At 47.3% G+C, this 26,163-nt stretch overlaps 1 protein-coding gene across 2 annotated transcripts in view; it reads right to left on the minus strand.

Moving 5' to 3' along the window:
- The window catches only part of COL5A1 (collagen type V alpha 1 chain), a 156,266-nt gene that overhangs the window by 111,954 nt on the left and 18,149 nt on the right, over window positions 1–26,163 (minus strand). For both annotated transcript variants that reach the window (XM_054848417.1, XM_054848418.1), the window contains exons 2-4: window positions 7,428–7,595; window positions 1,103–1,316; window positions 315–477 (exon numbers count right to left, since the gene is read on the minus strand). In XM_054848417.1, the coding sequence (XP_054704392.1) occupies window positions 315–477; window positions 1,103–1,316; window positions 7,428–7,595 (545 nt within the window). The remainder of the gene's footprint in view (window positions 1–314; window positions 478–1,102; window positions 1,317–7,427; window positions 7,596–26,163) is intronic.

Raw genomic sequence — 26,163 nt, forward strand, 5'->3', positions numbered from 1 at the left:
GCTAAATGAGCCACGAGGGCAGGAGCTACAGACCTACAAAATCCCACTGCAGGGGCTGGCCTAGAACCCCAGCGAGGGCGTGAAACCACAGAACCTCACTCCAGCAGGACATCCGACCCACTGTTTTCATCGTTACTACAGAAAGTATTTACCTGGACAAAACAAACTTTAAAAAAAATTAAATTGCGTACAACAGTGTTCTATTATAAAAACCCAATACAACTTTCAAAATGAGCTGTAAATACCTCGCCAACCAGAACCCAGCTCATCATCTCTGTGGAGCATCTCCAGAGCTGTTCATTGTCGTGACTTACCTCAAAGACTTCCTCATCCAATATCCTTGTTCCAAATACAATGATGCCATTGACGTCAATGATGGGATGGTCACTTCGCTCCAGGAACTTGGTTATCTTCTTTTTACAGTCCAAAATCAAAGTGATGTTTTTCTTCTGCACACTGATAGCTACTCTGTGCCACCTAGAAGAACGCAGTCCACAAATGCGTTAACCAGAGCCTTGGGCTTTCAAGAACAAGCTAACAATTGTATAACAATGAAGCTTTCAGAAACTGGTGTTCTGCAAACCTTCATGCCAGCCATCATCTGCAAACACGTGAAAAGCATCCTTGGGCAGACCCTGGAGATGTTATTTGAAACGGCTGTATTGACAGATGATGCCATTCACTTCTCAGCCCTCCAAACCGGTAGGGGAGTGCCAGTTCTGGCTTCAACAAGAGGCAGAGGGGGAAAACCCCACCGATAACCCCCTGGGCATCCCCCTTTTCCACCCTCCTTGTGTCCTGCAAAAGACTCGGTGTGGATTTCGCAAGACAAACTAATTTCTTAAGGCCCTTTGCAGCAAAAGCCAAGCGTTCCTATCCCCGTAAGCGTCAGACAATCTGCGTGACCGGTACGTGATTCACGCTTTTTACATAGGCACGATTTAGTCAAAGGGCAAAGTTTAAGAGTGGGACACCTAGCAGTAGTCAAAGGTGCATATATACATTTATATATACAACTCCTATTTCACACAACGTTCAACATGCTGGTATCGACACAAACAATGTACTGGTTTTTTTCCTTTGTGCACAAAATTTCACTTACTTGCCATCTGCTAGGTTAATGCCTCTAAAGAGAGGATAGTCTTCTGGGCCTGGCTTTCCTGTATGGTCTTCATACAGGAATACAGGAGATCTACCCATCTCCACACCAATTTGCTGGATCCCTTGCTCATTGTAAATTGAGATCAAGAAGGACTGACCTCCTTTCTTCGCTTTTACAGTGGTTAGAATGGAGAAGTCCTCTGGGAATGGGGAAGCTGGAGTGGAAAAGCAAAGAGGTTAGCCAGGTTTCCTTGAAAATTAATCCCTATAGAAACAGTCCTGTTGTCTAACGACCCATGGGGAGACCAGGGGTTTATCCCTCCAGATGTGCACGCATCAACTCTAAAAATTTATATTGGGCAGCATCTTAGTTGCCAGGTGAAGATCTGGCTTTTCCCCAAAGCCGACTGTGATATGGGGTTGGGATGGGTTGCAACCCAAAGTAGACTGCACCAGCAAAGCCAGTGTAGAGCCGCGTCCCCCAAGAGCTACCTGCTCTAAGGGCACATCAAAAAAAAAGTCACGGACAGGACCAAGCACCTTGGAGGCTCATTCATTTATGATCAGAATCTTTTTCCAGCCTTTCTGGCATTGTCACAGAACCAAACGCCACCCCACGTTTGAATGTGCAAGCAAAGGATGGCAAGGACTCCGCTGTTTTGGGATCAGACCATACCGCTGGGGAAACAGGGGTTTTGAAAAAACTTTTGGTTAACATCTGTATTATTTGCACCTAACCCTTAGTGTGCCCTAGAACTTTTTCAGGAGACAAGGCAAAAAACTTTGTTTCATATATCATGAGGTCCCCAAATTAACTTGTCAGAGGGACAGAGGAAATGCAGCATCCCCTGCAGTTAGGCACACACAATATTGAAGGGTTTTATTTAAGGGACTAGCGAAGTTTTGTCTATTCCAGGTGAGAACAGAGCATTCCGTGGCTTTGGCTTTCAGGGTTGGTGCAGACAAAAAAAAAACCCAAACCTGAAACCAGAAATAAATCTGGCAATCAGTAGGAGATGCTAATTTGTCTACATATTAAAAAAAAGCATCTAACAAAGTTCCTAGCTTTTTCTCCAAGCAACCCTGTCTGATCTCAGGTGATTCCTGTCTGTATTTTTGCAAGGTTTGGAGGATTAAAGCCATTGAAGCGTAGAGCAGGTACAGTCAGCACAGAGGCAACGCTTTGCACAGGGGAAGGGTCAATCCCCGGCAACACCAAATGACCACGATTGAAGTTCAGGGCAATACGGGCATCAAGTCACACCCTGGGCAGGATACAATCCGTCTGGAAAGATAAGCTCAAACTGAAAAGCCTGGATGCACATCCCAAAGAGGACATCTCAAAAACACCAGAGGCATTAGTAAAGGAGCTTTCTTGATCAAATTATTATTGGAGATGGGACCTACTGAATCAGAGGGTACCTGCAGGGATAACCTCCTCAGATGCTGCGGTTCAGCAGCGTGAGACTTGCAGGGTCTCTCTCCTTTAAGGTCCGGGCTTTCAAAAACAAGGATTGCATTGTACCACTGAGTATCTGCTTGAGAAATCTTCAGCCCTGGCAGGGCAGAGTGAAGCGGGGCAGCCCCGCCGCGGGCACTGCGGTGTGTGTGCTGGGACCATCTACGTGTGTGGCAGCCGGCGGCGTGCAGGGAAGGGAACAACACAATGGACCATTTTTAAACTGCAGATCCGCAGCCATATAAAAACCACAAAAAAAAGCGTCAAGCTCAGTGCCCATAGGCTTCAAATAGATTTCCTTCACCCCTTTAGGCTTCGCTTAGATGGTATCTCACAGCTGCAGAAGGGATTTTGACCCAGGGAGGGGACCAGGAACATGGGAGTGGGGAATTCTTCCAACCGCTGCAAAGCCAGCAAGTTCAAACACAAAGAGACCATGAGCTCACCCTCTCCTCTTCTGCCTGGGAGTTGCTTTAACTTTTTATTAATAAATGAACATTTAAAATGCATCTAGCTGCCTCGCATGGGGCAGCGGAGGAGGCACGGGCAGGCTGGGCTGCAGCAAAAGTGAGCTCTGCTGCAAACAGCTTGTGCAAGCAAAGACACCAAGTGGGACATCTGAGGGTGCCTACAGAGACACGCTGTGTTTGCACCAAATTAATATCCCTCACCTTAGTTAAATAACATTTAGAAAGAAACATAAAGCAGCATTCTGAACTGCGGACTCACAGTAATTAAATGCCATGATTACAGCCTGATTTCCCCCAGGAGACAGACCCAGATATTTGGCAAAGGCAGGCATCCGATTATTGTGCCTCCCATAGGATGCACTGAGCTTTATCTCCCTCCTGCTGTACACAAATCCTCCTGTAGCAATGAATCGAGACCATACGCCTTCCTGGTTCCAATTACAGGCTACAGTTTTGGGCCTTTTATGTAAAATAGTTCATGTCCAAAGTTTCATTATGAATCCACAATATAGTACCTTTCAACTTGGACAAGCTGCCAACTCATTAAAAAGCTGCTTTTAATTTTTTTTTCATTATTATTAAAATGTCTCCATGGTAATGCGAGTTTCTCAACCCAAATAACCATAATGGATGAATTATAGCTGACATTACTCTGTTACTACTCTGCTGTCCTGGCAAAATAACAATGCCTTCACTGTCATAGCTAGAATTGACCCAGGCTATTAAATGATGTATGAAAATGCATCCACTCAGAGCGCAATACTAATAAATACATCATAATAAATATATGAAGCACATACAAATTGACCCAAATCCCCTTAAAGACAATGAAGACACCACTCCAACAACGGGTTTGGGATTAAGCCCTTATATTAGTTCACTTCTTCAAATGAGCTCACGCTGAGAGTTGTCACACATCCATCTCTTCACTTAACGGCACCGCACCGATGCTGAATTTGGCTCAGCATTGCTCCTCTACCCCGTGGCCAAGTCCTTTCCGATTCACTACACGCAACCTCCCGCAAGGCAGCAAAGGGTTAAGACCCCAATTCTGCCGATGGAGCCATGGAAAGAGCCAAGGAGGGACAGATCCCCCACCCGCCGATGCCATTAGCTTCACTCGAGCAGACTGCATCCGTGGTATGCCCCAATATGCAAACCAGGGGACTCAGGCTGAGTTTCTTCTTTCCCAAGCACCACAATTGGGGATTAAAAGGTTCTTGTGCAATCTCATGGTCTTCAAAACAGGGAGAGCTGGGACCTCTTCCTAACCCAGATCCTGCAGGTGTATCCAAACACAGCCTCAAATAAAGAGCCCTGCTGCTGAGCTGGGAAGGACAGGAAAGCTTTAGCTGCTTCTTAGCAAAAAAAAAAAAGTAATCAGCAAAAACAATGAGCTGATCCAGTTTCTGACACAAACACAAAGCAGATCTGTTGTGCGAGGTGGTGTCATTTCCAGAGCCACTTTTCAAGGAAAACAGCTCTTCAACAGTGTCACCAACTTCTGGCCTTTTTCTTCATCAAGAAGACTCTCTATTTTGGAATGGCTTGTTTTCCTCGGAGATGACTGTTCAAGCTATAATAGAGATTTTTGAGCTCTTAAATATATATGCAGACACCCACAAGCAGTGTGGAGAATACAGTTTGCTAGAAGAATGCAAATGACATTTTCCTGGCTGCTACTGCAAACTTTGCCTTTCTTGCCTCTGCTGGAAGAGCACGGTTTTGCTGGGAAGCAGAACTTATTTAGGGAGCAAGGACAAAGAGCATCTCAGCAGATTTTCTCACTCTTGTGGGCTTGAAAAAAAACAGACAAGAATATATATATATATATATATATCTTGTTTTGCTGGCTGTGGAAGCAGAATGCAAAGCCCATAAAATTACCATCTTCGAAAAGCACGGACTTCTAATTAACACTAAATATTATGTACGGTGTACATTTGCCTAGAGTGCTCTATAGCAGAGAGGGAAAGTTATGCTACAACCCACCCGCCTGTTAACGTGAAATCACTAAAACCGCATTTTTCCTGGTACATTGCACTGCAATTACTTTGTTATCTTTATCTCTTCTCTCATTCATTTGGTGCTCTAAGCTGAAGTCACATCTAGTTATGGAGATGTACCGAGAAAACATCTGTTGATCTGATGGAAAACACTGGGGGTTCTTCACTTTGCTCTTCCCCTCCCATTTCCTTCGCAAGCAGCAGAGACAATTCAATGATTTTGGAAGTCTCCAGAGAGCGACAGAGCTGCTTCAATCACCCTGTGGTTGTCCAGATGATGAAATGATTGAAAAGTTGCTTGATGACACCAAGGAAACACCACCCAGATCTTCTCACCGAAGGAAGACAGTAGATGCAAACCAAGACCTCAGTGAGGACATACAAGCAGTAAGGTGGGACAACAGCAAGAAGATCTCCTACAGTGCTGAGTTCTGTCCTGTGACCACGACTCACTTCTGCATGCTGTCTTGCTGCGTTAACCTTCGTCATAAGTGGTGTCATCCAGACTCCTTGCTACGTTAGCCAGCCAGAATACTCCATCCTCGTTTTTATATCTTGGGGCCACCACTGTTTGCTGGTTTCCACAACACAATCAGGCAAGATTTCACAGTGGCTACAGCAACTACTGGAAAGCTCTCAAATCCACTACAGTCGTATATTCCAAACTGGAACCATTTTCTTCAAGCATTTCTGAGCTTGATGATACCAGCTGGGCCAAAACTTTGAGTCATTTCAGAAACACGGAAAGAAAGTATGTGAAAGCGGTTAAACACACGCTGGTTAGGTTGAGGTGATCTTGCCTTGGGACAGATGGATGGACTCAGGGACCACCACAGGGCCCTTGCAGCCTGTCCCTGGGATGACTATTCCCCATATCCACAGGCACAATCCTCCAGGACATGAAGACACACTCCAGCAGAGGGGTGCAATTGGGCACATGATGATATTATCTACAGTCAGCAAGGACTGTCCTGCCCTGGGCAGCAATAAAGACAAATACAGGCTCTATTCTGCACTTCTGCAGACATTGAAACCGCGCTTTAGGCAAAACTGAGCAGCTCCCTCACTACGAGCTGACCATGCGATGGCAGGCTACCAGCCTACAGCCCTGGCACAGCTGCTCTCCTCTGCACGTCAGCCTTTCAGTCCATATGCAAGACACAGGGTATGCTCCTGCTCACCATGGATTAAATATAATTCACCTGCTTATTGTCACAGCAGGGAAATAATGAAGACTGAAAATAACCTCAGTGATAACACGTGCAATGAAGGAAATACAGGACTGGAGGATGCAAACACATCGGCAGTCCAGCCTCGGAGTCCTCATTTAGACCATTGACAGGCTGGGTCTGATAGATACAGCATGTTAATTAAAAAGCATTGGTAGTGGCATGCCACATTACCTCTGATTTAGCTAATGTGTTTTGTATCATTAATTCTCTCACAAACACCAAAGGAGAACGTGCATGTCTGCTTGGCTTAAGTCATCTACTGCTTCACAGACGAGTTACACGCAGCACCTTTCTGCCTCGCTGCTAAACCTTCCTCAAAGGCACCGTCCCCACCAAACCTAGAAAGTCCCACCATGCCTGCTCCCCGCATTCCCCCACGCAAAACAGGGTTACAACAGTGCTCCTGTACGGCTTTGGAAGGAAGACTTCTGATGGTGACCACGTGTTCAAGACTGAAGCTCTCTGGCAGTGCGTAGTTTGGGTCCATAATGGGTCCAGTCTTTTTACAAGCACGTTTTACTCTACAGTAGTGACTGTCCCTCGGCCTGAAAAATTAAAAAACTCCAGTACATCCTCAGTGACAAATAAAGTGGTCAGCAGCCCACGTGCTCTTCAAGGGCTTTGCGAACTCCTGCATCTTAGTGGCTTTCTCTAATCAACCTCCAATTTCTTCGAACAACTTTTCTTGGGACATCTGTTCTTGTGGGGCAGTCTATTATTTTTATACGGTGATTATTTGTGTTATGAGAGACACCACAGCCACAGAATAAGACCCTACTGTGCTTGGCACTCCACAAACGTGGAACAAAACACAGTCTGCGTTCCTTTGCATCTTCCAAGTCTCTCTCCCCAGCTGGATGTCACTGTGCGATAATGAGACAGTAGAAACTTTCTAATATAGGAGGGAACAGATGTAGGCAGCGGCCACATCATCTGCAGGGAGAGCCGCCACCATGTGCAAACGCGTGATAAAAGAACAGCTTACTGTAATGTTATTCGATGGTTGAAAGTTTGCAGCTCCCTGAAACAGCAGAATCACTCCCTGCCAAGGGAGCACACTTGGAAAGTAAAGGACTTACGCAGTGTCCTATGTGTGCCTGCAGAAACTGAGAAAAGGATCAGATATATCTGTACGACTAATAAAAAGCTGTGGACTCACCAGGATACAGCTGCTTTGTCGGTGCACTAAGCTGAGCATCTTTTGTTACTCTATAAGCAACATCTGCTTCTTTCGAAGATCTTCTGCTTGTGCAAAACCCTGTTGTTTTTGTTATACCATCAGGTAAATTATGAAAATCTAATACCTTCAAGAGATCTGCAGGTTCAGCTGTAAAAAGAAAAGGAGAAAACAAGAATTAGCAGGCAATAAGACTGGCATTTGCTCAGATCCAACTCATTATTAGCCTGCCTCTCACAAATCATTCATCACAACTTTAAAAACAGATGAAGTGTTTTCAATACATCTGTAAATACAACGTTAATACCAGCTTCAAAGCTAGGATGCTGTACTGCTGGTCAGAGACACTAATTCAACGCGGAGGGGAACTGCTGATCAGCTGTCTGCACGAGGGCAGAAGGGAGAATATACTGTCTTATTAGCTATAGTAGTAATATTTTCTGGATGTCTTCACCCAATCTCCATCATTCAAGCGCATCCTGAAGATTAAGCATTAGACAGGAAATTCATAATTGAAGAGAAAGGCTTTAAATCAACAAGTTGCCATCACGCTTAGGTTGGTTGATCCAAAAAGTTGTTTTGAAGCAAATACCTGAGCAAGCTTCCCCAAAGGATTACGCACACGCCCCCCCATGCAAAACAACCACATACAAATTCACACTACCCAGGATAACAGGTAAACCCACAGCCATGCCTCGGGGGTACAAACAAGTTTTGGCAGAGCAGCATCCCAGCACGGTGCTGTGGGGCTCACGGGCTGTTCATGCTGCCCGCAGGCTCGCCCAGACCCCGGGAGGGCTTGTGCCCAGCGTCTGACGCTGCCTGGGGTGCAGGCAGGCGGCACAGGGCAGGGATGCAGCACAACTCCACTGCAGGCAGCCAAGTGCCCCCCCATAATTCAGCCCAGGCAAGTCCCATCAACTAATTCCCCTTCTTCCCCCCCATGACACACGGATTTCTGCACAGCCGCCGGCGCATACAAGGGTGCAGCTGGACTGGCCAACAAAACATGTACACTTCACAGAAGAGGTAAAATCCAGTTACTCCCCCAGCTTGGAAAAAAGCTCGTTCTGGTTTCTGTGGCCTCATCGTGCCGTCTGTCCCTTCAGCCAGGAATTCAGGGCAGACTACGGAGACAGCAGCTCCATCCTGGCCAGGAGCAGGCTGCAGCAGGGCACAGCACAGCCACCACCGTGCCCCATCCATCATCCCTGTCCCCCTCCTCAGGACAGCACAGTGCCTGGGGATGCCTCAACACAAGCTGCACGGGCATTTTGACTACTGACATGAAGCAAAAGACTCCTTTCCTTAACAGCCCTCCTCGACCACATCCCATTAGGCTCATATCCTGACTGCGGCTCTCACTGCTTCAGACATTAAACTAGTTAATGGAGAGCGCTCGTCTCACGCCCAGCACTCCCTACACCAGCAAAGTTGGGGCTGGTTCACCTCCAGATGGTCAGGTCTTTAGAACATTAAGTAATGCAAGTGCTATGTCTCATTAACCTCCTAATCCAGTCTTGCTCGTGTCAGGAGAGATGGTGTCTCCAAAAGTGGAACAACCAGATCTGACTTTAACGCTTAAAAAATTATTTTTAATTTTGACTTGATACTTGGAGCAAAGTGCTGTCAGAAAGATGAACCACCCAACTCAAACCCCTAGCAGTGCCCAAAGCAAATGTCTGCATGACAGCTTCATTTAGCCTTGCCTGGACAATATATCACAGCTGTATTCTTTTGCCACTTGATCCATTATTTTCCCCCAAAGAGTGATATCATTCAGATCTTCAGGGACAGGCACACATTAGATAGTCTGATGTTTGCAACAGTACCCAAAACAAACCCCCTGGGCTGGCTGCACCGGCTTCCATCAGGATCTTGGGGCATCTCGCCATGCTGCGTGGCCACGGGCGCAAAGCTTATCACCAGCTCGCAGAAGGACCACAAACAGCCCAACTGCATTCAGGAAGGTGCGTGGCATCGCTGCTACTGCAAAAATAGGACAGATCTCCCAGAGGGCAGGAAAATATAGGGGGGGGGGGGGGGGAAAACTTGCAAAGGCAAAAAAAAAGTGTGTGTCATGTTGGGTTCAAGTATATTACTAGAAAAACCGGAAGGGACAAAGAGGGAGGGGATTTGCAAGGGATATGCCATATGCACCTGGCTGCATCCAAAGGGAAGGGCTAGAGCACGCACATCAGCACTGGCCACAATAAACCACCCAGCAATGGAAAGAAATAGCATGAACAGATCTTCTACAATATAAAAAGTTTTGGTTACCAAGATGATCAGCCTAATATTTGCATGGAAAAATTCATGTACATTGTTAGGCAGTTTTTAAAAAGTTTCCACAATCCTGAGAAGTTGGGCCCTCAGTGAGACATTACAAACATATGGCAAGTCCAAGTCAACACTGCAGATAAACCAGCTGAGAGCGCCTGGCCCGAGCAGCACACAGCCGTAATGTTTCCTCATCTCTCTTACTCTCGTTAGACAGTATATGGATGACACATTTGTCTAAGCTGTCCTTGCCACTTAGACCTTCCTGCTGCCCTTAACCATGTTTTATTTCACACAAATATCTATGTGTGTACAGCCCAAGCTGTGTTTAAGCAACTAAAATTACAATAAAACTCCAGCTCTTCTTCCAGTTACCTCCCTGTGCTCCGAGAGATTCAAATCAGCCAGCTCCTATGAGCTCCTGAGCTGCCTCCAACATTTATTTAGGGAGGAGAGGGGAAAAAGGCAAAGACAAGGGGGAGGGGATGTGAATTCCAGACTCCTGACATCAGCCCGGTCCCTACGCCGGGTGTGGGGGGATTTGAGCCTGGCTCACAGCACTGCACATAAACCATCCCGTGGAGAGCGGCCACGGTGGGGCCGAGGTGTTGGCAGGAACAGAAACATCTGCAGAAGAATCCATCGTCAGAAAGCTCAGCTGCTGTCACGACAAAAACCGCGTGAGCATCGTCTCCTTCGGCGAGGGAGCCCCGGCGGATGGAGCCAGTCGTGGTCACCTCATAGGAAAGCGTACGGTGCCGGAGGAGTTAATGCTGCTCGTTGTCATGATCTTACAGCTGAAATTGCGCAGCGTGTTGCCAGGAAGGACGTGCGACATGAAAACAGAAGATTTCACCGGCTCTGATTAACAGAATGACACCACTCGCAAGCCGTACGGCAACTGCTTGCAAAAGCTCCCGCAGCAGATACAGCAAGGCGATGGGCATTCAAGGGAGCCGGGCGTCCTGCAGAAGCAGCCGGCTGGGTGCTCAGCCCCTGCTCAGAGCCCTCTGAGCAGCCCCCACCCATCAGCAGTGCCCTGGTGCAACGCTTCCCATCTGTAAAGGATGCTTCAAGCATCTGCCCACTGCCCTGCGCTGCTGTGAGCCTCCAAACACACCACCACGCAACTCCCCTTCGTTTTGAAGGAAGGGTCTCTGTACCCCCGTGACTATGATGGATTAGGTCAAAGCGAGATGTTAAAGTAGAACAACAGCCTGGGCATTGCACAAACAAACTGCAAACCGCACAGGTAGGTAACCAGCAGGAAATAACCTCTGCTCACAGATGCGCACGTGCATCTCACCTCTGCTTGCTCCTGGAAGTCAAAGGGGAGGTGAGGAGCCCAGCTGAAGCCCTACGGACCACTCGTGCTGCACTTCACTAAAAGCAGCGGTTTGAGTAGGACTTCAGCAGCGCAAAAGTCTCCAGCCCTTTCCATAAGGATGAGCTTCACGCAGAAGCAGCTCTTATTCCTGCAGAGCTAATCTGTTTATTTATTCCCCCTTGATTTTTCAGCCAAATCTAAACTCAGCAATCTCCTGTTAGGAGCTATGGCAGCATCGTGCACAGAAGGACAGAGACTGGACTGACCCAAACCAGGCCCTGCAGGGTATTTCTTACAAGCTTACACTGAGCTTAGCCTTCATCCGAGAACTGAATTAGCTGTTGCTTTATAAGAGCTTTTTTTTTTTTTTTTTACTTGCTATTTTATGAATCACATGGCTATGCAGCGTTACACACAGGATCATTCTTTCACTCGAGATGCACAGGGCTCCCCAAAGAGACCGGCAGCTCCATCCCTGCTGTGCTGGAGGATGGCAATAAACCTGGGACACAAATAGCCAAAGTTAGACCCAAAATCAGACCAGAGGCCGCCCCAGCAGCATCTAAAGCCCTTGAACAAGACCAAAAAGGAGCATTCCTTCCCAATTTAACAGAGCAGAGATGAATGACTTGCTGATGAACTGAGAGTGGCAAAAGGAGGAATTAAATCCATAATTCCTCCGTGTCTGTCCGAGGCTTTAACCACAAGAGCAATCCTTCTGTGTTAATCTGATTCCTAATTATTTAATTACCTGTTAAACCTGGAACAGGGGCAGCTGGTATTAAGCTTATAACTCTACCCCCACTCGGCAGTAGCCAATAACCACTTTGTCACATCAATATTAAAGCACATCACACCTCATTCATTGAAACATTCCTCAGCTTTGGGCACAGGCTCCAGCCAAAACAGGGTCAGCGTGGCCATGCCCTGCTACCCTCCCACCACGGCCAGACCGCCTGCTCGGACTCAGCTGTGGGATGCAGGAGCAGAAATATCCCCAAGGATCTCGAAAGGAAACCAGAGCATCATTAACACCCGAAGGTGAACGCCAGGGCACGCCGAACGCCCCTGCCTGTGCACACACCCCATTCCCAACACGACTGGGTTCTCCATCTCACCTTTCCTTTGCCTGACTATTCTTTAAATCAAATTTTAAGAGGGAAAGAGGTCTTAAGCCCGACTGATCCTCAGGGACACGTGCAATAATAAACAAGGATTTTTTTTTAAAAGCCACTACACTTGCTGGTCACAGAGCAGAAAGGGGACAACCAGCCCTTGTTCAGCGACTGCAGCAAAGGTCAGTTCAAGACTTTTTCCATGTGCCATCCACCACACAACCATTATGCAAAGGTTAAACAGTTCAGTTTCTCCACCAAGCTTGGTATTAAAGCTCAGACACTCCTAATTTTGTCTTCCCTGGCCAAGGCGTTTGCTTTGCTTTCACCAGGAGAAGCTATGCTGTCCTCGCTTCACGCCTGCCAGCGTGCCCAGAGAGGGCACACGCCCCCAGTTCCCTGCTCCTCATTTCATCACTCCCTTGGCTGCTCCCCAGCTTGATGTTCTTAAAAGGGGGATGGATCAGCAGGAAAATAAGACGTTATTCCCACCTCCAAAAAAAACCCCAACCCACAACCCAAGAACCTAACGGAAATGGTGCTACTGAAGTTCAGTGCAAGATGGACCTGCAGCTTCTGTAGACCGTGCCGAAAATCCCAGTATATACAGCATTAGCCAGAAGTCATTAATCTAAGCCATGTTTATGCCTGTAATAATAATTTTTAACACCTGAAGCAAAGCTCTTGAATGAGCCCCAAAACACTTTACCAAGCGTCAGGATACATAAGTCGCTTATACGTTACTTGTGGGTATCTGCACTTCCAGTGTCCGAAAAATTACCAAATTACCAATAACAAACCCTCAAAACAATTCTCTCTACCATCATTTTTCAAGGTCCTTAATTAAATCCTTATCCCCAAGGAAACCCGCAATATATAAACTTGCCCCTGAGCAGAAGGCAGAAGCTGTTGCAGCCTTGCGGTGCTGGTGACAGACATTCTCCGTGGCATTCCCTGCTTTATGCCGTGGTAATTCCGAGGCGGCTGCTCTCCCCGGCCACCCCGCACAGCCCATCAGGGTGAACTGAGCAGCTCTGGCCAAAAGACAAAGACAGACATTCAAAAAAGCACAGTCTAGATTTCCAGGAAATTATAAAGTTTAAATAGATTTATTTTCCCCAACTATATATGGCTGGTTTTATAAATCTGTTAAAGTTGAATTATGCACAAGAAATTTTATAAATCTGTTGTGAAAGTTGCCTTCAGGTTTTTCAGTGCAATCTTCAAGCTTTTCCAGCTGTCGTTTGGGAAGATTTTTTATTTTTTGTGAAGCGAAGCAATCACATGGCTCCAGGAGCAGAGACTTTCAGAAAAAGAAAGCAAGAAAACCCCACTAGATATCACAAGACCCCTCATGCAAATCCCAGCAAGCTGGCAGTGCCCCGACACTGTACCCCAACTGCAAATTTAGCAGCGGGTACTGAGCGCAGGGATAACGAGGACTCAAGGCAATCCAGCTCTGAGCCGCTCACTGGCCGGCGGTGCTGGGTGCCCCAGGGCTGGGTACACAGCCTGGGACTGGAAGGAGCAGAAATGCTGTTTCTGTGGTACAGAGAGCACACCTGGAAAACCCACCCCAATTCTTAGCAGCTCTGGTGCATGTGTTTGATTGCTAGTGAAAGGCACTGGCTTGACATCCCCAGAGGTCAAAGCCAACCCTTTGAGAACATCTGCAGACGAGCTCCCGCTCCATGCCCAGCCTGTTCCTTCCTCTGAGGGGGCCTCGAAAGACCACGCATCCACCAGTCAACAAGAAAACTACTTCCACAATCAGGCCAGCGTCCTCACTGCAATGAGAGTTGCAGCAGTTCGCATACTCCAAAGGAGTTAGCGCCTACATCTGCCTCTTCACACCCCTACGCATCTTCCAGTGGTAGAGGATGCTATGTACGTGGTGCATTGCTGAAAGCAGATTTGGCTTTCCAGCCACCTTTTGCTCATCTCACCGAAATGGTCCGGAGGCCCCCGAAGATCTCAATTAACCAGAAGCTGAAGAGGTTTTAGCAGAGCAGTTTAATCAGCCAAAATCACACACACACCACTAGCACTGCCCAGTGCAAGCTGCTGTCCACAAAACATGGAAGCAGCTTCATAGCAGCTGTATCCAAAATTGGGCTTGAGAGGTGAAAGCCTTCCCTTCTCGCTAACTACCGCTGCCATCTCAAAGTGTATCTGTAGCTTATCCAGCCTCATCTGACAACACGGAGCGTGCCTTCAGCATCTTCACTGAACACGTCCCTTGAACTTAGAATCAAGACAATCCTCTTTCTTCAACTTTTTGCCTTACAATACCCTTCAAAGTGTAAAAAATTCCTGATCAGCATCCTGAGACGCACATTTATTGCGCAGAGCTGACCTGTCGCTGCATTAATGTAGTAATTGAGACATTTGGGTGTCTGGAGAAGAGGTCACCATCCTGTTAACAGTAGAGAACCAATTCCTCCGTCATTCGGTTTCATAACAGCTAAAGGGCATCCAAAGACCTTCAGAACTTCATGACACAGCACTTAGTCATACTACAGTTTATGTGCAATTATTGCCAAAGGTTTGAGGCCGTAAGGTGACGAATGAATAAGCATTTACGTTCCCAGCTCATTCCAGGTGCCCTCTGCAACTTTCTCATCATTTAGTATGTAACCCACCAGCCTGGGTATTTGTATCCGAGTGTCACATCACCAGTGAAGCGGGTTTACTGGGGAGCAAAGCCTTCCTATATGAACAAGCAATATAAACCAAGCTTGACGTCTTATCCCGCAGCAAGTAATGACAGTAAATAATCCTTATTTCAAGAGTAGCATCTCCTTGAAAAATACCTTGAGTCTCGCAGAAAGGCAGAAAGAACAGTTTTAACAGAGAAAGCAACGAGATGCACTACAATTAACCTACCTAACATTAATTAAGTGGTTTAAATGGCCCTGTTTCTCTTGCACACAGGTTGCTGGTGGCATCTGGGCTGGCTGGAGGTGGCTCCTGTGCCCAGCTGGGCTGCGGTCTCACCCACACAGCCTTGGCCAAGCCAGTTAGTGTCAGGTAGCTCAGGAGATAAGGTGGATTTAAAATTCCCAGCTTTAATGAAACAAGGTCCGCTTGTACTACCAGAGAACCTGTTCCTTAACAGCTCCATCTCTCATTTTTACCATCTTTAAGCCAGAAAAATCATCAGCCTCTGTATCGAGGAGATTACAAGAGATTAATTTTGTAAGGTGCTTTCAAGTACTCAGATGACAAGTATAGCATTATTACCATATTTTCCCCAATTAATATCAATGTATCCTGCACAAAAAACCATTAGGCAGAGCACCGCCCTGTCTCACTGCATCACCTTCTCCAACAGAGAAGGAGAATTCTGCAGAGCTGCCTGACCACGCAGCAAAAACCCATTCCCGGGAAGGGAGGGAGGAGAGCCTAATCGCACCTTTTTAAGGGAAAAGGTCTTTTCCCAACAGAAGCCCAAAAAGCCCCCGAGCTGTGAGAGGTCAGCCCAGGGTGCACCCACCCAGCGGCACGGCAGTGGTCGGGGCCAGGAAGAGCCGGCCGTGCCCCAGCAGCAGCACCGCGCATTAATCCTGACCCGGGAAACCCAGCCAAGGTCGGGTCCCTCCAGGAGGGAGCTGAGCCTCCGTACCCACTGTGCTCCTGGCAGGGCAACACCAAACACAGACCCTTTCCTTTCTATCTTTATGAGCTTTTGCTTCTTTAAGAATAAACTATCTTGGGAAAGTATTTAGTGCTAAATAAACACTCAGTTATTTCCTCTGGAGGACCCAACTCCGACTAGCAGAGCAGAGCGTGCAGGGAGAAGGATGCCCCTTTCATTGTGTTTGGGGTTTCTCGCTGCCCAGAGGTTGGAATGGGTGTCTTGGCTTATACTAAGAATTAAATACCAAGGGAGAAACACTCCTGTGCTGAGATCCATAAAAACAGCCGAACAGAGGAGAACTGGAAGCTGCTTCGCTTGGTGATGTATTTTTATGGAGCCTGGAGTCTCCAGGTCATGCCTGTGGGATTTCAACAATTTCTGTTCCTTATCTAAACACTTTTCACCACTGTTGACCTCCTAGCTGCAGCCCTTGGATAACTGACTAAAGACAGCAGAGGCTAAAACAAAATATAGACAAAAAAAGAATCTAAAGCTCCAGTTGCCATTGCTCAAGCATCCTTTGGATGGACTTAATACAGCCACTTGAATTCTTCAGCATCCCAGCAGCCCAATAAAACAAAGTGATATATTTGGACAAAGAGGAAAAGCATTTTAAGGAGGAGAATCGAGGAATCTAAACTGCAGGATTGAAGATAGAAAAGTTTGTTCCCTAGGAAGGTGCATAATATAGCAAAAAAAAAAAGCTCAGCTATAAAAGGGCTTGGATACTCATCTGGTGCACATCAGCTTCATTCCAATAGCTGCAACAGAGCTGTGTCAATTCACATTGCTCTAGATAGCCGAATATTTCACCAATGACTCATGTCATCCCCTTATGGGGTTTTTTAAAGGCCCAAATAGTCCCAACTGTGAACAAAGGAAACCATTATGCAGAGTCAGATTCGAAAGATCGCATGTATAATCCCAAAAGGGAAAGAAAGAAACCCAGAACTGATACTGGAGCAGCTCTGCAAGACTACATTAAATTCAAAGAATCAAATAATCTTTGTTCCTTTGAGCATAAATCTTTTTTTAAAAAATAATCAATCATTTGGGTTTCTAACAAAGCAGTGGTGTTAGCAGCTAACAGCAAGCAAAGTTCAAGCCTTTCCTCCACAGAATATAATTAAACCACGCCAAAAAATATCCCTGCTGCAAATGCCATGCAAAACTTAAAGACACAACACACAAAACAGGCAAACGTTTAGGACTTTGGGGGAAATCCCAGCCCCATTCAAAAGCAGCAAATATCCCATTCATTTTAGAGAACTGAGGATTTCAGTAGGGGAAAGAAAAAATACAGCAGTATGGGCCGGCTCCACGAGCACAGGGATTGCTCGGTGGAGGAAAAAGGCTGCTAAAGGGTCAGGGAGGAGGAGGACGAGATTTCTTCTGACGATGGCCAGGGCGATTCCCACCCTGCGCCAGCGTGGGAGCTGGGGCACGTCAGAGCGCAGCCAAGTGACACATCCGTCACTGGGAAGTCAGGGACAGCCGGCTGCTGCCTGCCAGGGCCACGCAGAGCAGAGCGCCCACGGCGAGGGGGAGTCTGTCCCTTGGAGGAGCTGCTGGCCCCCCATTCCCACAAATCATGGGGGGGGGGGAGCAATGAACAAAATCAGCACCCAGGGAAAGGGCAGCGGTGGGGTCTCCGGAAGGGCAGGTCCAAGGGTGCAAAGCCAACGCACAGCATCCCTTGCCCTGCTCATCCTGCAGGGATCAGTGGGATTTGCACTGGGTTTCGCCAGTTGTTTCCCAAGGCGGCGGCCACGGCACCACTCCTACCCCCCTCTCCGCCGAGGCAAACCATCACACCAGCTCGAGAGAAAAGCACGAAGCCTTTTAAGGCAGAGCCCAAGCCGAGCCCTGCCTAACCCCCAGCCCACACCAGCGCAACTGTTCAGTGACTGAGGAGTTTTTACGGGCCCGTCCCAACAGCGGGGTCGAAAGCATTAGGTGAATCACCAGCTTCCCGGTTGCCGTCGTTGCCTCTGCTCACGCACCCGGGGCTGCAGCAGAGATGCCTCACATACCACCCTGCCCACGGCCCCGCTGCTCCCATCCCGGCCAGCCCCGCTCCCTGGCTAGCTGGGATCCAAGGGGAGCTTTCCAATCCCCCTCCAGCTGGATCCAGTATTTCTGGGTCACTGTGACATTTTGGGAAGTTTTCCAGCAGAAGTTTGACTACTGGCAGGAGTCTTGCCCTTTAAAAACAACTAAGGGTGAATGGAGTCTAAAACTTTTAGAGTTACTAAAACTACAAACTCACACGCTCAGCAGATCTGCAAAAGGAAACTGTGACGGAGCACGACTCCATCTTCGGAATGATTAACTGAGAGGTCTTAAAAGGCACTCAGTTTTAGGAGCGGTTTCCGAAAGCCAGCCGTAAAGGGATGCATAAAGGCATGCCAAGTGATGTGCAAATGAAAAGGCACTCTCCTCTCCTTCCCTCCCACCCCAAGTCTCCGGTTCCTTTACTCAAAACCCTACTTTAAAAGCCTTGCAAGGCCCCTGGCTTGTCCCAGCTCCAAGGAGGCACATGGATGGGTACCAGCAAGAGATGGAAATCGCATCCAAGGAGTCTGTCATTCTTCTTTGCTCTTCCCAAGCAAAACCTTGGCACAACCTTTCAGAAAGCAGCTCTGCAGGTACAACACTAAGGTGGGGTGGAAAAAACCCACCCTCTAACATAACAATCATCCCCTCTCTGCCTACAGCACCTCATTTTTTTTTTTCAGGAGGTGATGAAGGAATCAGCTAGCATCTCTGCAGACATCTGACCACGTGGCCTGGTTTGGTGACAGGCAGGACTTGATGCGCACAGGCGGCACCTTCCACGCTGAGCCATCCTGACACGAGGCAGAGCTCACAGCTCAAGCCCAGCACCACTGGGGCTGCAGGGACCATCAGCATCACTCGGGTCCTCCGAGTCACGCTCCACTGTGACCACGTCGCACAATCAAGGCAACCCAAGCAGAGGTTTCATTCAGGCTAATAAGTTATTTACTGCTTCTATAAGTGATCGCTATTTTCCGGCTGGGCCTTACAGGGTATCCACTGCCCTTCCCAGTTTCGCTCTGCTGCCATGGGACTCACGCCTACGCCAGCTGCAGCCAACACCGAGGCTCCTCGCAGCTCAAGCAGGTGCATTTGCTGATGGGAAAGAAAATTTCAACCTTTTGTCTTTGTCTGGAAACACATGGCACTCCTTAGAGCAATCTGGTACTTAGACAGCATTTTCTTTTTCAAAGTACTTTGTAATGATCAACCACTTAATGCTCTTTGCAAGATTTAATTAGGCCCTGATCTTGCAGCACATTAAAGTCAACAGAATTTTTGCAACTAGTTTTAATGGGGTGCAGAATAGTTACTCCTGCAAGGGAAGAAAGAAGCTGGCACGCTCATCTCCCAGACAGGGGGAAATAACACACGAAGACCTGACACAACAGTGTCTTTGTCAGAGCAAGTGTGAGCATCCTCCCTCGGCCGCTGCCGCAGCCAGTTGCAGTGCTCTGCCAGGGCCACCATCTGCTCCAGCACATCATGGAGGGCACCTTTCTTTCTTTCTTTCGCCAAAGCTCCTTGGCATTGAATCAAGAACAAGAGGGGCATCACCCTTTGATGAAAGCCAGTGGCCTCCTCTGCATGACTTCTCTCAAAACCAACCAACAACCTTCCAGAGAGAAACAGTAGTCAAACAGCTGAACGGTGGTTTTGCAGCCCTCTGGGACATTTTATGTGGGTGACCATCCCATTGCACCCCAGAGGTGTCACTGAGCACTCAGCTATAGGCCAGGAATTGCATCAGGCTGAAGCCATCATATGCAGACACACAGTCACGCTGTACACCCAGGAAGCCCCACAGCCCATCTGTACTGAATGTCCACAGGCACCCAGCAGCCTGCGTGCATGTCAGGGCAGTTTGGGAACAGAACAAGCCATGACTGGGGCTCTTCTCCCTCCTCCTCCCATTTCCAGTAGCTGGAAGCACAGCTGAACACCCCAGGATGCACAGAAAGCAGCCCACAGCTGTATGGGACGGCCAGTGCCACGTCTCTTCTCGATGCTTCAGGGTTAGGGGAAAAAAAACCAAAACTCATCAGGCCACTTTCTAAGTGGCTGTCTGTGCCACAGGAAACAGGACCACCCTCACAAATTCAGCGCAAAGGATTATGTTGCCTCTCAGCATCTTCCAGCAGTATTCTGGGAAAATGGGAGATGCTGAAGAGGTACCGTTAGAGCAGGCTGTCCAGCAACCACAGCTGGAGCTGCTGTGGCACAAGGACACAAGGGACAAGAGGTACAGGAGGACAGGCAGCATCTTTTATCAGCTAGACCAGCAGAGTCTGGAAAGAGCAGCCAAAACGGACAAGCTTGGGGGGCAGAACGTTAGTCATTAACATCTCTCCACAACCTTCCTAGAACCATGCCCAGCCCTTTAATTTCTGTTGTGGTGCTGCATGTGGATTGCCCAACCATCAGCTTAATTAAACACATTAACACAAGCACCTGCATAATTACAATCATTTCCACCACGGTAAACATTGCAGCTACAGTCAGGCTGGCAATCAGCATCGCCTGGTTGGCACATCACATCAGCCACTTCGAAGGGAACAAAGCCACAGAGGAGTTTACTGCAGGGCACTACCCCACACCATGCAGGTAACCCAGCTGGGATGCTTCCAGGATACAGCCATTTAGGAGCTAAAAACTCATTTTCATGCACTGTGGGTTTTTAGTTGTCCATAAAGTTAATGGGACCAAGCACAAGTAATTTTTATTTTTAAATATTTCATTGCATGATTTTTAAAAAGCCCAACGCTGAATTATTTCCAGCACTACCGTACACTTGAATATTTTGACACGGGGGAAGAGGTGTAAAACCAATTCTTTCCTCAGATGTTTAAATCGATGCACTCGTAGCATTTACTTTATATCTATATCTGATTTCCCTTCATAAAAAAGGTAGCCAGAAGGCAAATTTCAAATTCATATCTGCTTGACTTCATGAAAAGTGTTTCTGAAGCTTGTTTTCCAAAATTCTCAGGAGCATTAGTTCCTCTGTGAGCTTAAAAAGCCCAGGTCTGCCCACAGGCACTGCTTTCCAGGCCAGAAGAGCAGGAGGAAGACGCAGGTCTGAACTAACCACCGCACCCAGCCACGAGTTTCATCAGTTCTCAGCAAACACCACAAACCAACCCGAGAGCCAGGATGCCCTCAAGGGAAGTCTGCAAGCAGGGAGAAAATCGCCACTTAAGTCATTAATTCCTAATGATTTTCTCAGTTCTAATCTGTATTTATTCAGCAGATCTTATTCCCAATTAGGTGTATTAAATGGATTTCTTTGTTAGTGTCACCAGGGAATGAATGTTACTTTACATCAGGCCAATTGAGGGGTTTTTTATGGACCAGCTAGAGTAATATATAGTCTGTTGATGTCCAAACATGCAGAAGAGGCTCATCCAAATACAACACTCCAGCTCCCATTCCTTTCCGATTTCCAGTCCCATTATAAATAAAACATGAGTACATGGTTGGTGTATTTCCCTACTGCCCAAATTAAGAAATGGCATATGGTGAGGTTTTGCATTAAAAGCGCAGGATTCCTCCCCAGCCCCAGCCCTCTCATTCGGCAGCACCAAATGGTGGAAGATGGTTTATCGCCATTAACTGAGCGCATCAAGTGGCATTAGGGTAATATCAAGAAACTCCTGTTCAGCCTTGACCGACCTCTGTGATCTCTGATCCTCGGTCATTAGGGGAGAAAGCCAACCCATTAACCTCCTCCTCCACTCAGAGCAGCATCTCCATTACAAATAGCTATCGGGAGCCAAACAGGAGCTAATTACCCAGCACCAGACCCCTCCACCCTGCACCGTCCTACCTGTGATGGGAGACAAACCCTCCCAGAGGTAGCAAAGCCACATCAGAAACCATCTCTCACTACTGTTCCAGCAGCTGATTTAAAGGAGATGATGGATTTTTTTTTTCTCATCATATACCATTATTCCTATAAGATCATGGCCTCATTTGCTTGAAACTCACAGCTGCCACAAAGGTGTTTTACAGCAGAGACCAAGTCACACAGGGACAAGAAGTGACTATAGAAAATTTGGATCACAGCTGCATGATCGTTTCCAACCCTCCTTCAGATACTTTCTATTAAACTGGTCACAAAGATTTGTACATTGACTGTTCTTGGAAATATCTGCTGCACTTAATAGCTGAAATGTCATTTCAGGTCTTCCATTATACATGAAGGAGAATTCAAACCCAAAGATAGCATCTGAATTGAAATATGCTACTATAAAAGTTAACAAGAAATATCCAAGATATCCATCCAAAAAGCTTTCCCAGGACTCAAACTAACACTGGCCCAGACAAATATTTACATAATTATTCACATGGGTTTGTTTTAAATAGGAGCCTTTTATTATTACTTTGGCATCAACCATCTAATTAGGGCCCAATGACAGTTCTAAAAATCACTGCGAGATCTCCCAGCAGCACGGACAAGAAGTGGTACCTGCGGGATGGGCAGCGGTCCCTGCCCTCCTGGGGAAACCAGGAGAGGGGACTGTCAGGAAAGGGACTATGTCCCTGCAGACACGAGGGGATGGAGGAGGGATGGCTTCTGTCTCCGACCGCATGCTGGGGAGATGAAAAACTGGTGGGCAAGGGTTAAGAGGCACCGTGCTAGGACTCTGGACTAGTCACTTTTACGCATCTCTGCTCTACGTATTACCTTTGGACTAGCCTTTCCCTGAATGCATGCAAACAGCCCGAAGCAAACCTCAATTCTAAAGTCCTACTGTAGCATACAAACATAATGTGGGTAGAAGTACTCCACTTTGCATAGAAAAATAGAGATAAACACATGCCAAGGTATTTCTGGTGGTCTCTACTGAGAATAAAAATGTGCACGACCCAGTTTTAAGATGAGGTTTCAAATATACTGATGAAGTGGAAAGATAAGAAAAACCACTCCTGGCTTGCAGTAAGAAACTGAGATTTGTTCAGAGTCACTTCTGTCCACACTCCCAGCTCACACTGCTGGAGATCCCCGGGGCTCCCTGCACACACAGGCTCCTCAATCCCATTATTAAAATTGCCTCTCTGCACTGCTGGAAAGCAAAGTGGTGACACCACCTCCAGGGACCTTGTTTCATCAGGGAGCACAGGAGAGCTGGTGATAGCAGACCACAAGCTGCAAGAGCAAGGGATCTGCTGGTCTGCAGCCCGTCTCCTGCCAGGGCACGTTTCTGGCTGCACTTTGTGCAATCGCTGTAAAAGTCTCCAAACCAGGTCCTGCGGGACTTCTCTACATGGCCACTCTTCCCTGGGGCCTGGCTCAGGCACTCAGGTCTCAAGTTCACCAATCTGAGCAAATAGTCAAGTTCAGCACCTAAATCCCTTCATGCTCCTGAGCCTCTGGAAAGGACCTTCCCTTACGGACTTGTTTCAACGAGTCCCTGCCAGTCCAGCCTCCAAGCCCTATCACTGCTTCAGCTGCTGGTTCCTAAATCCCTTCCAACTTTGCCCAATCTAAAAAAAAGGAGATGAAGAGACAATATTCCATCACAGCCTTACTCATAGCATGCATGGAGAAACCAGTGACCATGCTTGCTCCCGGGCAGGACCCTCATTTTGCACAGAGATTTCATTGTCCACCTCACCCCGCACACACTCCCACATCATGCCACTAGCTGATATCCAGCAATGGATGGCTGAAGTACATAATCACTTGCTGAGTATCTTCCTTCTCTTCCCTCAGTTTTACTGTGCTCCTGAGGCCTTTTGAGCAGAGATTCAAGTTACTGAAAGCAAGACAATCCATCAGAGCATGGCTGAGAAAGAACAGAAATGAAGCTATCTGGGACCATAAAAAGCTAAGCTAAAACAGTAAGAAAAAATTCTCACCCTTCCTATTGATCTTTCAACCCCAGGGCAGATGCAAAGGGAGGAAGACACCAGCAAATGACGCCTTTGGAAGCAGCTACACCTTCACAATAAGGAGGTGGCACAGACCTGGTGCCTCATCACTGCTTGCTTGGTTAAACACAGGTCTGTACAAGATGTTCCTGGGGAGCCTGATGGAAAGGTGACCCTCCGTATTTGCATTCGCAGGGAGAACTTGAATCACTGCAAACCCATTTAACTCAAGCAAGAAAGCAATTAGTGCTCCCTCCTAGTAAAAAGGTAGATAATAAATATCAGGTAACCTTTCCACGAACCAGTCCCGAAGCACCAATAAAAATATATGAAAATATATTTTCCTCTGATTCCTTTCTGGCTAATGAATGGAAGCAACTGAAGATTTCCTTATGCAATATTCAGCTAGCGTGGTGACCAGTGTTGCATTTCTTTCTGTAGGTAAGAAGAGGGCTTTGTATTTCAGTAGCTCCATCTCCAAGACATCTCAGGCTGCAAGCAAAAAACCAAAGCCAACCTTGCTGTGCCTCAGCATCTGTGAGAGGTCATTTCCAGTCTCAAGCTTATTTTCAGTTGCCTGGAACTGGTTCATGGCATGACCTCTTAATCATACTTGGAGGTTTAAAGAGCTCAATCGCAACTTTGATCAGTCAGCCCTGTAATATTTGCAGACTGCTATAATGATGCTTTCCATACCCTAATATGTATATACTCCAAGTGCTTTCAGGAAATGATACTTCTGGCTCAGCTGCAAGCAACCAACTTAGGTGAGACAGAAGCAGGAGCTTGGCAGACGGATGAGGCGCTTGGCACTGCGTGGGTGAGCAGCACCGCGGGCGAAGACAGCCAGACCCTGGCAGCAGCAGGATGCTGAGCCCTTCAAACCACCACTGCCCGCTCCCGACGGACAGCCGGGCAAATCCTCATCCCCAGGCAGGAAAAATAAAGCACTAGAACAGGGCAACGTAAAGGGTGGCATGTGCACGCTCTTGGCAAAGGGACCCAGTGGGATTAACGGCTGTCTTTCACACTTCTCCAGAGCAACCTGGCCCACCCTTGGCACATTCAGCAGCAATTTCCACCACGTTTTATTTTCTCTGCCTTCGCAGTCATGGGCAGTGGGCAGGAGAGGGAAGCCCAGCAAAATATTGTCCCTCTTCAACACAGGCTTCCGCTTCCTGGCTTGCCAGTTCTTCAGATCGTAGTTTGCGTAGTGCCTTAAACCCAAAAGCGTGGATTTTGGGGAATGAGCAGTATAAGCAATAAAGAAGGAAGACACACAGGGACTCTGGGTGTAAAGAGTGACGAATCATCCAGATCTGAGCTATTTCAGAGCTCTACCAGGGGTCAGACACAACAAATAGGAAACAAAGTCTTGGTGCAGCTTCAGGAAAAGATCAAAGATGAAGAACATTGAGTCTCACTGCCAGCAGTAGTGAAATGCAGTTTTAATCCCAAATACAGACTCCTCCTCACGTTTCAGACTAAAACCACAAAATAGATTAAAGAGATGCTGAAAGATTAGTGTCACTGCTGGGCCACTCTCCTGATGTCTCCCAACCTAAAAATGGTGCCAAATCTTTAAAAGGAATTCAAAGTTTTACCAAGGAACAAATGCTTCTCTAATTGTTCCGAGTTTCCTGGGCACGAATCAGACAACTACACAGATATACTCCATTTAAAGCCAGTGAAGTGCAGAAGAGCAATGCCTTGATATACCAGCCAGTAAAAGCTGGGCTTTTTTGGTTTTGTTTTTATTTTTTGCTAACACTGAAGAAACAGTTTTCCATCAGACAACTGATTTCTCTAAAGGGAAACAAATAAACTCCAGTTTTGTAAACAAGACACCTTAGCAGAGCTTCTGCAGAAGCCCTGCATGGCCACGTGCCCCCCCAAAAACTCTCCCAGACCCTATTCCCACTGAGGAATAGCACACTGCTTTGCTTTCAAACAATCCCAGTACATTTAATGGCAGTTTACTCAATAAGGTACGGTGATAAGGCTGGCAGAATCTGTCCCTAAGAGATGGGTAATCAAAAAATAAATTTGGGTAAGAGCACACAGCACAACGAGCATTCATTTACATGATGTTGAGAGATGCAATCACAGCACAGACACCCAAGCGAGATCTACCACGGCAACCTCAGGCACCTCCAGCAGCAAACCCGGTGCCCCAAGCTCCAAGGGTGAGAGACTCTGATCCTGCACCAAAAGCTGTGCAGCCCCTGAAAGCCATTTGGCTTCAAACGATCGATCCAGCATAGCGAGACAGAACGCAGATTGGTATCGATGCGTACTCTACCTGTGTCTCAACTACTGTACAAGCAGAGCCCACATCACTCTCACCGTTCCAAAGGGTGCAAAAATGCAGCAGGTAAAAACCAGATGAGTAAGAAGTAGCACAGAAATCAATACCCTGACATA

The sequence above is a fragment of the Grus americana genome, chromosome 20 (genome assembly GCF_028858705.1).
Source record: "Grus americana isolate bGruAme1 chromosome 20, bGruAme1.mat, whole genome shotgun sequence".
Classification (NCBI taxonomy): Eukaryota; Metazoa; Chordata; class Aves; order Gruiformes; family Gruidae; genus Grus; species Grus americana.